The sequence below is a fragment of the Leptonychotes weddellii genome, chromosome 13, assembly GCF_054177405.1.
Source record: "Leptonychotes weddellii isolate Sample4059 chromosome 13, ASM5417740v2, whole genome shotgun sequence".
Classification (NCBI taxonomy): domain Eukaryota; kingdom Metazoa; phylum Chordata; class Mammalia; order Carnivora; family Phocidae; genus Leptonychotes; species Leptonychotes weddellii.
Genome location: NC_138381.1, coordinates 66,145,979 through 66,158,523, shown reverse-complemented (window position 1 = coordinate 66,158,523; position 12,545 = coordinate 66,145,979). Strand labels below are relative to the sequence as shown.

Here is a 12,545-nt window from a genome sequence, read left to right as displayed (position 1 = left end):
GACATGGACCAGCGCCAAGGTCACAGCCCACCTGAATGAGAAATGAAATCCAGCTACATCCAGCCTAGGGAGCCCTGGCTCCTTCCTGGAGGCAAGCACAGGTTAGGAAAGGCTTCCCAACCACAGGGGTGGAGACGAGGCTCCCCTGCCCGCTACGGGATATATCACGCGAGGGCAGCCGCAAGAAATTCAAGAAGCATTGGATGCCCGGCCTGGCTTGATCAGGGCGGCGCAGACCTGAGCGCACTGTCCACCTGCAGGTGCAGGGGCCGTGGCGTCTCAGCGCTCTGGGTTCGAATACCCGCTCTGCCACGTACTGGCCGTGCCCCCTCGGCCCACTCGTGACCGCTCAGAGCTTCGGGTTCGCCATAGGCAAGAAGGGGACCATCCTGTCTCCCAAGGGGCTGGCGTGAAGAATAAACGAGGGGGCATAAATATATAAGGAAATAAATCATGATGATTATTGTCGTCACGATGGCAAATTATTCCAGCCGAGGCTGTTAGAGCTAGGGCGCCGGAAACGTAGACTTGCTCAGGGGATCAAGCTAACTCCCTACAAGGGGGCTGCGGGGACCTTTGTCAGCGCCCGCCCTGCCCGCCGCCCGCGGTCCGCGCCACCTTTCCCGCGGCGGGCGCGGGGCGGGGCGGGGCGGCCGGCGGCGCGGGCCGGGCGGCGGGGAAGGCGGGAGCGCGGGCGCACCGGCGGGCCGCGGCCCCCAACGGCTCGGCGGGCTCGGCTCCCGACCCGGGATCCCTAACGCCTCGGCCGGGCCCGGCCGCGCGCGCTCCGGGCCGACTCACTCCCCACGCAGGACGGGGGGGGGCGGGGGGCGCGGCACGCAGACCCGGACCGACCGCCACCCCCACAGCCCCCGCGCTCGGCCCGCCACCCCCCTCGCGGCCCCGGTAGGTGGAGGCGCCCGGCGCGAGCGCTCCCGGGCCCGCAGCCCCCGCCCGCCGCGCGCCAGCCCGCGGGCGCAACTTTCTTAAAGGGACAGGTGGCCGGAATCCGCGTCTACCTGGGGCCGGGACTCGGCCTCCGGGCCGGTGCCCCTTCGGGGGAAAGGGGAGGTCGCGGCAGAGCTCTCCGCCCACCCACCTCCTTAGCCCCCCTCCCCCCGGGGAAGTGAAGGATTGCAAGTTTTAATGCACCCGACATCCTTTTGCAACTTAATTCTTTTGGCCTAAATTACCCTCCCACTGCTCCTCAACGCATGCTCGCGGGCATGCAGTCGCTGCCACTGCTGGCAAAGTTTGAGGAGGGGTGTCCCCACCCCTGCGCCCCGCCCCATCCCACCCTACCCGGAGCCCCGGGGCGTGCAAGGCTCGCGGCTGCTGGGAAACACCCGCTGCAATCCCCTTGACCCTGCCCTGTAACTGACCCTTGGGGAAAAAGCCCCCTGCACGGCTACTGCGCATGCTCTGAGCTGGACAGCTCCAGAGAGGGAAATTTAAAAACGGTTCGAGCCGCGACGGCGGCCAAATTGCGGAACGCGAGGGGCGAGCGCGAGGGAGCCCCCCTCCGAAACCCCCGCCCGCCCCAGGAGCGCCTGCAGCGGCGGCCCCGGCGAGGATCCGCTCCAGGTACCACCTTGCAGGGTCGGCTTTGCTCCGTCCTCCGGGTCAGTGCCCTGCATTGCATTTCCAGGGTGGAGACCGGGCGCAGGGGCCGTGGGGGCTACCTCTCTCTGCTCCCTTTTTCTCCTTCCCGGGAATCCCTCACTGACTTTTGGGGCGGAACTGAGAGTCTTTTGGTGGGTTTCTGTGTTCGTTTCAGGGTTGAAGTTTGAGAAACTTAGGGAAGTTTTGTTTTGTTTTGCTTTTTAGGCTGTGTTTGTGTGTGGCGGGGGGTGGAGAGTACGGGTGGGGGTTGGACTGGTTTTCCAGCCAGGGCATGTGGCATTTCTGTAGGCATTTCCAGGGCGGGAGCCCTGAGGGGATTATTCCCTTTGCAAGTGGGAATTTGGCTCCCCAGAGAAACATACATGACACATCAAGCTGTCCTTTTTTAAAAAAAATTTTTATTTTCAAAGTGATCGCAACTGAGCTGCGGTTGAAAATAGGCTGGGAAGGGAATCTGTTTTTTCTGATTCCTATTTTGCAAGTCCACATTTTCCAAGACTTGACATTTGGATTCTAGAGCCTTCCTCTGCCCTTCCCCCATGAATTCGAAAGAACCTGCAATTCCATTCCATTCTCTTCCTTTGCTTCTGAATTCCTGTAGAATTGCCCTGGGAAAATGACCTGTGATGCCCAGGAAATCCTCTAGTACCACTTTTTTTTTTTTTTTAAGTGTTCTTCTAGTTGTTTGAGTTCCATCCTTCTGAATTGTGGGAAAACTGGGTTTCTGCCCTGTCCACATCGTCACTGATGGGAGCTTTGTTTTCTGCTTGTCTTTTCCCCAAGGAGATGATAGAAAGTGACATCTCATCCATGATGTCAGGAATTATTCGAAACTCAGGGCAAAATCACCACGCCTCTCCGCAGGAATACAGGTGAGGGTCTCTTCAGATAACAAACGATATATTTTTAAATTGTGTAGAGTGTTTCTGTGCTGTTTATGGTTTCTGCCCAAGAACTATCATTACAATTAAATTCTGTGATTTTGCGAGAGAGGGAGATCTCAATTTCAAAGTTGGCCTCTCTGAGGATGTCTGGGCTTGTGGCCTGGGGCAATGGGACCTCTCAAAGTCCAGTCTTTTGTCTCTTCCAAGGGACATCCCCTCCTGGGTAAGAAACAGGGGCATCCTGGTGAATGTTAAGATGACAATAGCGGCGATTGCTTTCCCTACAGTGGCCCTAACAGGGCTCCAGGAAATGCCCCCCAAAAGCTTTGGGGGGGTTGTGGTGGTGGGAGGAATTGGCTTCCATCCTCAGTGGATACTGGAAAAGTTGTGAGTGGTAACTCCGGAATTCTTAGCCTGGCTGTATGATTTTCAGCAAGTTCCTTGCCCTCTCTGGGCTTCATTTAATCGTCCGGTAAATGATGCTCTTGAATTAAGGTCTCTCGTGGGCCTCATGTATTTGAGGAATAAATGTGGTGGAGCCTGAGGCCAAAATAAATGATTTCTTGAGACAGGATGAAGCGAGATGCAAATGGGTGGGGGAAGCTCCGCAGAGTCCTTTGCCTTTTTGTCTTCAAACCTCAGAGCTCGAACGGCCTCTAGGGGGTCAACCAGTCCAGTGCCCTGCTTTTACAATTGGGGAGACTGAGGCTAAGAAGGGAGAAGGGGCTTGTCCATGGTCACACAGCAAAGAGAAGGAGGAGGAGAAAAAGGAATGATCTGGAGTTCTCCCAGCGGCTCTCCCTTGAGCCCTGGAGGCCTGACCTGGTTCCCAGTGCCCCACCCATCAAGGCAAGCATCATGTCCATAGGTTGAGGGGGCACAGCCCAGATTATGGAGTGGGGACAGGCCAGGGGCTGGCCTGGGAAGAGCAGGCTGTCACCTCAGATCAGCCCTGTTTACCCAGGGGCTGGCTGGCTGGCCTCCTGGGGGCCACTGCAACTCAACAGCAGTGCCTTCTGGGGCCGACTGCAGCCCCCAATTAGAGGGAGGTTGCTTCCTCGGGGCTGTGGGCCTGGAGGCTGCCTTCCAAGATCCAAATGAGACGCAAATTCAAACAGATATTTGCTGAGAGCTTGCCGTGTGCAGATCTGGGACCGCAGATGTGTGCCAGGCATGCAGCAGCTTGTGAGCGCCTACTGTATGCCCAGCTTGGGAGGCTGCTCTGATGAGCCTCCACTGTACATACAGGTGAAGACCTGGGGCTTGGAGCAGTGAAATGAAATCTTTAACCAAGATCACACAACCATGGACCTCTGGGCTTCCTGCCAGCCCCAGACGGGTTTAAATAATGGCAGGTAGAGTTGGGGGGCATCCTAAGCGTGTTAGGAGCTTGGGCTGTGAAATCAGTTATGATGCCAGCTCTTCCAGCTGTGTGGAGTGGTCTGCGTTTCCTCATTCATAAAATGGGAATAGAAATAGTACCCACTGCATGGAGTTATTAGAAAGATTAAACAACAATTTCCAACTTGGCCGCTTGCCAGGTGCTTGATCCTGGGCAATTTCACTTCTGAACCTTCATTTGTTTGTGCAGCCGGGATCATAAAAGCGACCTCTCGCCGGTTTTAAATGCAATATCTATGGAAGGGCCTGGGACCCAGAAGGCCCTCCACGTATGGGGGTGGATCTCCCTCTGTCCTCCCAGCTGGAAGCCGGCAGGGGTGGGGGGGACGCCAGAGCTTCCCTGCGGGGGCCCGCCTGGAAAAGCTCAGAGCCATAGAGCCTTATTGTTGCCTTAAAGCACCCCGTAAAAGCACCAGAGTCAGGGAATCGGGGTGAGAAGGGCAGCCGCTCTGGAGTCGGATGTGTGTGCAAGTTCAAAATCCAGCTTTGGTCAAGTCACGTGTCTTTGCTCAAGTTTCCTCGGCTTTCAAAGGAGCACGATTAGGGCACATCCCTCATGTGGCTGCCAGAAGGACTGAGTCAATTTTACAGTGCAAGAGACACAGAACCAGTAGTTGCTCTTGTTCTTACGACTTAGTTCCTATCAACGAGTCCAGCTTTCTGCGAGAGAGAGGGGGTCTTTGGAGTTCCTTGGACCCTCACCTTCTCCCAGGTACTGCCCAGCAGGGGCTCCCACCCCCTCCAAGCCTTGGGGTCTCAGTCTCCTGTGTCTTGGCCAGCCCAGCTCACAAACTGTCTGGGGTCACCAAGCAAGCAGTTCCTGTCCAGAAAGAGGGCAGGGGAGGCAGTAAGCTTACCAGTAGAAGTGAGGGGGGGACCATCAGTGCCTACCCAGTTCCCTGACCAGCTGGCAGGGGTGGGGCAATGGAGCAAGGAGAAGCAGTCCGGCATCAGCCCCGGATCCAGGGTTGCCGGGGCGTCCTGCCTTTTCTGTTTGCCTGGATCCGGGGCATTCTTGTGTTCTGTAGCTAGCACGCCCGGAAGGCAGAGTAGTAATAAGAAGAATTGCAGCTGGTGGTTTCTTAAGCCTTCACTACTTGTGCCACAACCATCCCCAGGAGAGTAGCCCTCCTGTGCCCGGTTTGCAGACGAGGAAACCAAGGCCCGACCTGATTAACTGGCTTTCCAGGATGACACAGCTAGTTATGGGTAAAGTGGCACTCGAACCGGAGGCTGTCCCACCCAGAGGATATCGTGACCAACCCCCACCCCCACCCCCCGCACCATGCCCCACAGGTGAAGAACACAAGGGCTGGAACAGAATAAGTTGCTCTACCATTTTGCAGCTGTGTGACCCTGGACAAGTCGCTGTCCCTCTCTGTGCCTCACTTTCTTCATCTGTGAAACGGAGCAACTAGAGAACCAAGTTCACAGGTCATTGGGAGGATTCTGCACTTCGATCTAGAAAAGGTGTTGGGCCAGGCCTGGGATAGAGTGTTTTCTCATGGAAGGGAGCTTTGATGATCATGCAGTGCCTTCCCGGCCCCTTCCAACCACTCCCATTTTTCTCCCTGAATAATAGCCTAGGAGAAGTTTATGGGCTTCTCATTCCCTCTCTCACATCTCCAGGGAATGGCTCCAAGGACCACTCAGGCTGCTGGTCCAGCCTGGTTCCAGCCCCCATGCAGCCCTCCACACAGCCCTCCATCCCCAAGGGCCGCCTTTGGCCGTTAGCTTTCAATGGCTGTGTGCGGGGAGGGAGGGGGCGGGGGCAGGGGACAGCAGCTGGAGGCTGCCCTGCCCCCCTGGGAGAGTCAGTGGCTGGGCCTAGACAGCAAATTGGCGGCAGCCTCCCCGCCTGTGACGTTGGGGCCTGGGGCGAGGGCCAGGGGCAGCCCTGACCCTGTGGGCAACAGCAACAGCTCACGTTGGATGCGAGTTAGCTGGTTTCCCTTTGGCTCAGGGCTGGGAGGGAAGTCCGCTCATCGAGGTTCTGCAGAATAATGAGTTACTAAGCACCTACTGCGTGTCAGAAACCCGTGAAACTCCTTAGGAGGTGCACCATCCTGTTTGATCTTCATAGTAACAACCGTGACATTAGGTGCTGGCATTATCCCAATTCACAGACAAGGAGACTGAGGCCTGGAATCATGACCTGTCCCAAGGCATACATTCAGGAAAGGGCAGAAGAGCAGGTTTCAACCACCTGGTCCAACTTTGGGAACTTATCCTAGGGATCAGGTCCAGCCACCTCCTTTTACAGATTGGGCAACAGAAGCCCAGAGAAAGAAGGAAGACTGCTGGCTCCTTGGACCCTCACCTTCTCCCAGAGCCATGTCGCTCCTCTAAGATGTGGGCAAAATCCTTCCTCTCTTTGGACAGTGGTTTTCTCATCTCTGAACCACAATGCCAGGCACAGGATGGATACTTAATGTTCATTGGGTAGATGGCTGGCTGGCTCAATATCACGTGAGAAATAACACGTCCACAGAAACGTAGGGAGGTTTATGCTCAAGTGATGACAAAATCCTGCCGTGGGGACCAGGGTGGGCAGATGCCACCTGCTTTTCCTCTCAAGCCCCCACTGAGCTGCGTGTGCCGGATGGTTTCACACCCATATCATTGTGGCTCTGCCCATCGGTTGTGACCTCCTTGCAGGGGGGAGGGTGGGGGCTCCATCTGTCAGGGGCGGTGAGGGTCCCAACATCTGTACACCCCTTCTCCCTCCGGGTGGCCAGAAGCTCCTCGGGCTACCTTGTAGGCAAGGAAAAGAGAGGTAGCCTTCCTGGGGGGTCCAGCCTTCCTTTGGGATCTTGGGTTCCACCCCAAGAAACATGTGCACACACATACACAACCCCCCCCCCCCCCGCCAACCCTCCCACCAAGTCCCAGCCAAGTTCTAGAAAGGAAAGATTCTCTTTTCCATGCTCCTAATCAAGTCATTTCATACTACGCTCACTCTTGGCCCCACTGGGAATTCCCGAGCTTGCTAAACAGCATTTGGTTTTCTTTTTCCTGTAAACGGTTACAAAAGACATTACAAAAGCTATGTTAGCTAAATAAACACTGCCATGAAATGCTTAATTCCTTTCGTGTAAAGGTTGGATTAGAAACAGGAACAGTTTGTGGTAATGTAACAATTTCCGACTAACCGCATCTCCAGGAGGCAGGTAAGACCTCCTTGTTGTAATCAGAGCGGAAGTGATGTCCCAGGGCTGGATGTGCCTCTGCGCTCTGCTCCGCTGGGATGGTGATCTGACTCCCCAAAGACAGTCTTTGCTGTCCTAGTGACCATGCAAGGCCAGAGGAGGGGAAAGAAGGACCGTGGTCTTAGCACCTGAGGTATGCTGGGCCGTCTCTTATACATTATTTGATCTTATCCTCACAGCTGCCCTCCATGGTGGAAACGATTATGAGAATGATTCCATTTTATAGATGGGAAAATTGAGGGGCAGAGAGGTGAAGAGATTTGCCCAAGGTCACATAGTTACAAAGGGTTGAGATGGGATTTGAGCCACAAAGGGATGTTTCCTTCCGCTGCACACTGTATCGACTGTAAGGAACCCCAACATAGGCAGTAGAGTTAAATGCGGGCTCTGGACTTGAGCTCTGTAAGCCAAAATCTCCGCAGAAACTGTAATCCATCCACACAGACAGGTGCCCTACTGCATGCGCTGCCAAGCTCCTTAGCAAGGGCTTTTACCTCTACCTGGAATTTTACCTTTATAGCAACAACAGGCCATGGCCACGGGGGTCCAGCTCACCTTGGGTGGACAAATACTTGTCAAAGATTGAAAGCTCTGGGTCTGTAATCAGGTGTAAGACAGAGTCATCCCTGACCTCTGCGAGTTTAGTGTCTGGAAGGCGGGGGTAGGCAACGGCTGAGTAAAATTAATGGGTGATCTCAGGTGTCTACGCTATGTAGACATTAATGGCTCTAATCATTCCAGGGAATGGAAACATTGGGAGATGCTGGACTGGTCTGGGAGGGTTTCCTGGGGTGGGGGTGTGGCTAAGCCCGGCAGGAAATGGATAGAGATTGGGCAATGCAAATTACGTTATAGTTGGGCGGGGCTGGGCGGGGCTGGGCTTGGGTATCTTTCCACCTTCTCTTACTCCAGCAACGATATAATAAATGCCCACAGGGTGCCAGGCGCTGTGCTGAACAAAATACGGGGCCTCCCGGTCCTTGCCCTCTTAGCGTGGAAAGACTGGAAACATATGTAAATGAATAATACCTCCTTGAAAAATGCTACATGTTGTGCAGACACAGACAGAAAGGACGGCCAGGGGTGTGGGTAGCCAGGGCGGATCTCTCAGAGGAGGGAAGATTTAGCCTGAGACCAGAAGCATGAGGAGGAGCCAGCTGCGAATGAGTGCACGGACTAGCATTCTGGGCCAAGGGAACAGCATGTGCAAAGAGCACTTAGAATGTTTGGGGAACTCAAGGACAGACAGGTTGGCTAGAGCAGATCAGATGAAGGCAGGAGGGGAGGGGTAGGAGGCGGCCAGGGCCAGACCACGGTGAGGAGCTGGACCTTTACTCTCCTAACGGGTTTTAAGGACAGGGCCATGTTCTCATGTCTCTTTCGAAAGGTCACTCTGACTGCTAGGTGTTAAATTCATCCATTCCACAAATAGTTGTCTAGCACTTGAGCCAAACGCTGTTCCACACCCTTCCTGTGGTTTACCCCGAACCAAGAGGCAGGCCCTGTGTTCCCCTCTATTCTGCACATGAGGAAGCGCAGACTCACAGGCATTGAGCTACCTGCACAAGGATCTCTGTCCGGAGTAGAGCCAGGACCGGAATCCAGGTGTCCCCGGGCTCACCCCTTCAGTGCCCTGCCCTCCTGGCTCAACTCCCATCCCTCCAGTGACATGACTGATTAATTAAGGACGTTGTTAATTAATGTTGTCAGGTTGGTCCCCTGGTTAATATAGGATGGCAGCCGTGGATTCCAGCGGTGTCTCGCTTTGCCCAGGGTCACCACAGCGTCCCCTGAGCAGTGGCCCCGTCACTACAGAGGCACCTAGCAGATCCTTCTAAAAATGAGGATACTGGCTTACCTTTCCTGCCCACAGCTTGATTTATTTCAGCTAAACTGGCAGAGCGACCAAGTAAAGAGGGTCCGGGGCGGGTGGCTTAAGCCCCAGCTCTTTTGCTTACATGCTGTGTGGCTGAGGGGTCTCCCTTCCCCTCCCCAGATGGAGCCTCAGCTATCCCATCTGGGAAATGGGTTTGCTAAGGAGCCGTCCCACAGGCTTTTGAGAGTTGAGGGAGGTACAGACCAAAGAGGGCTGGCAGGAAGGTAGGCACGCTAGGGGACAGATCTTCCATCCTTTGTATCCGTACATCACTTAGAAAGTTATCTCCTTGGACAGAGGCACTTTTGTGTGCTTGCCACCCAGCCTAGCAAGTAGGAGTTCAGGAAATATTTATGGAACGGAGCAGATGCTGACGAGTGTCAGTCACTCTGCCAGTGGCTCTGCCCGTGGAGCCCACTGTGTGCTGAATGCGTGCTCTTTAGAAGATGTTTATAATCATGCCAACCGCCACCATGCAATGCATGCAGATGGGCTGGGCACCCCACCCGCATCATCTCATCAGTCCTTACAACAAACATCCTGTGTGCAGTAGTACCCCATTGTGCAGATGAGAAAACTGAGGCCCAGAGAGGCAGACTACTGCAGACCAGTCTCAGAACTACTAAGTAGCTGTGGGGGATTCAAACCCAGGCCTGGCTGACCCCAGAGCCGACACTTGTCCCCACTACTTCGAAATGCCCCAGAGAAAGCAACAGGCAGAGGGTGGGGGGGGTGGGGGGGGTGCGCAGGCAGGACTCCAGGTCCCTAGCTGGGATGGGCTCAGAGTGTGGCATTGCAGAGGGCCTGGGGACTTCTGATGAGCAAACTCACAAGGGCACACAGATGAGACATGTAGAATGATCAGCACATAGTAGGCACTTGGAAAAGGTTGGCAGATAATTATACTGGTGATAGACTATTCTTCTGACGTTGATTTCCCCGGGGTACTGCCTGGCTCCTAACCAGGGTCTAACCACACACCCCCACATCCCCCCACTTCCTCTGCAGTCCCCCACCCCGAGTGGCCCTGCAGGCTGTGTGTCCGTCCCAGTGGCAGCCCCACCAAGATGGAAGGGGCTCAAACCCGTGGTGTTCCAGATGGGGAAATTGAGGCCCAGGGAAAGGTGCTGGGGCGGGTACCTGAGGCCACTGGCCAGAGGCTGCGGAGGCAAATTCTCCTGGCTCGGCCTCACCTCTTCTATCTATAAACAGGGGTGACGACACCCCCCAGGAGTGTGTGTGTGTATGTGTGTGTGTGTTTTCTCATAAGGAAAAGATGGATGTGGGGTGGGGAGCTGTTGGGGAACCGCTGAATTCAGAAGGGGACTCTGGGGTGCCAGATAGGTCTTTTTATTTTCATTTTGCCCCCAAAGCTCTGCACTCATTAATGAGGATACCCTATTGCTGACAAATCCCCCACTTGATTTGAGAAGGATGCACTGTCAGGGGTCACCTTTGGGACCCCTGAACTAATAGTTAAGCCTGATTTTTCAGCAGAAAACTCGATGTTTCATCTGATCTGATGCTAATGAACTAGCATCATGTTCTTGACCGTCACTTTACGGTAGATGCCTTTATTGTTCCCGTTTTATACACTGAGGCCCAGAGCGGGTGACCATCACACAGCCAGGAATGTTCAGGCCCTGGTCCACCCGCCTTGGGTTCATGCCTGCTCCTAACCACTGTCCACTCTGCCACTGCTGCTTTACATATGGGGAAACTGAGGCCTAGAGAGGAAGAGGCACTTGCCCAAGATGATAGAACTTTAGAAATGTGACCAGAGGGTTTACCTGCAGACTTCTTCCATAAGTTAGAGGGTCTTGGCATCAAAGGGAACTTGGAGGCTGCTTGGGCTCATCTTTCGTCCAATAGGGGCCTGGCCATCATCCCTTGACTCCTTCTTGAATGCCCCCCATGACAGAGAGCTCACTACTTTGTGAGCCACCTTAGTATCAGGTTCCCATTTTTATAGAGCCCTTCCCTGTAACTTCCTCGCTGGTGGGAGGTAAAGTGGGGGGAGTCTTTTATAATGAAATGTACTAAAACAAAAATTCCATGAAATCAGCTCCTGAAATTTCCAAACCTAAATCAAATTTCCAATTTTAAGGCAATGTGGAAACACCAGAGATCTTTCCATCGTGATTGAAAAGAATGTTCCAGACCATCACTGCCTAGTAAGGACTTTCTGTGGTGATGGAAACGTTCCAATTCCTTGCTGTCCAACATGGCAGGCACTGGCCACGTGTGGCCATTGAGCACTTGAAATATGGCTGGTGTGATGAAGAAACTGAATTGATACTCTTGTTTAATTTTAGCGAATTTAAATTTAAATAGCCACATGTGGCTTCTGATTGCCTAGCACAGTGCTAGAATTTTCTAGAATCCACAGAGCCCATTTCTTCAACCCTTCCTTGTGGGCCAGGGAGGAAGGACAGTGGGGCTGTAACCAGCCCAGTCTCTGGCTGGGGGACCCTAGACAAGCCTGTTGCCCCTGGCCTCAGTGTCCCCATCTGGTAAATGGGAGGTGGTAATGGTAACCACACCTGCCTGATCAGGCTGGGCACACAGCAGGGACTCGCCCACCCCAAGCCATGTCCACAGGCTTTTGTAAAATTAAATAAAATTAAGCTGGGCCTTTCACCCCTGCCTGGCCTTGGCGGGGGTGGGAGCAGGGGCGTCTGGAAGGCTGGGTCTGTTTATTCATTTGTCTGAGCCGTGAGCACTTACTGAGCACCTGCTGTGTGCCCGGCCCTGTACTGGGCTCTGGGGGTACAGCTCCTCCCTCAGGGGGTATAAGGTTCCCTGCTTCAGCATCAGGTTCTTCCGGGGGAACCTGCCCCAGCCGTGGACTCAGCCCTGGTCCTGGCTTCCTCCCTGCCAGAACTGGGGGGTCACTGAGAGCTGGTGGGTTCAGCCCCTGTGCTCCCTGGAGATACCTCCTCACCCAGAGACTGAAAAGACAGACCTCAAGAGAGTGAGCAGGAGGGGTCTTGGGAGACCCCAGGACAGTGGGGCTGGATTTTGCCTTTTCCTTTGCATTGCAAATGTCCTGTCCTCTCCCGGCCGAGGGGAAACCCACTCAAGAGACTGATACGGGGTCACACATACACACACCCCAGGGAGGAAGCCCAGACCCTCGCAGATGGCAAATGTTCCACAAAGCCCCGTCACCTTCACACCACCATGCCGGCTCTGGGGGCGGCTACAAGGAATTGCTGCTATCACTATCCCTTGTACCCATCTGACAGGTGGGACAACTGAGGCTGGGGATTAAGCACCCTTCCAAGGGCCTATGGCTGGGAAGCCAGAGCGGTTCCCAAACCAAGAAGCCTTTCTCAGGTCGCAGTTGCTGAGGACCCTGTGGTTTACGCCATTTACAAGGCAGCGCTAGGAGAGAGCAAGAATGGGGCACACGGGGGCAGCTTTAATGAGGGAACTCTAGGCCTTGGGGAAGGACAGGTGGTGGCGCTGCTTTACACGGCACCGTGGACAGAGGCCCGGGCTGACACGCCTCTGCAGGGAGCGGAGGAGGGGAGAGAAGTGGACAGGGAT

At 54.7% G+C, this 12,545-nt stretch overlaps 1 protein-coding gene across 1 annotated transcript in view; it reads left to right on the top strand.

Moving 5' to 3' along the window:
* The first annotated feature begins 2,409 nt into the window (after nt 1–2,409).
* FOXN4 (forkhead box N4) overlaps nt 2,410–12,545 on the top strand; it is a 22,888-nt gene continuing 12,752 nt past the window's right edge. The window contains exon 1 of the mRNA XM_081802006.1: nt 2,410–2,495. Coding sequence (XP_081658132.1) covers nt 2,410–2,495 — 86 coding nt within the window. The remainder of the gene's footprint in view (nt 2,496–12,545) is intronic.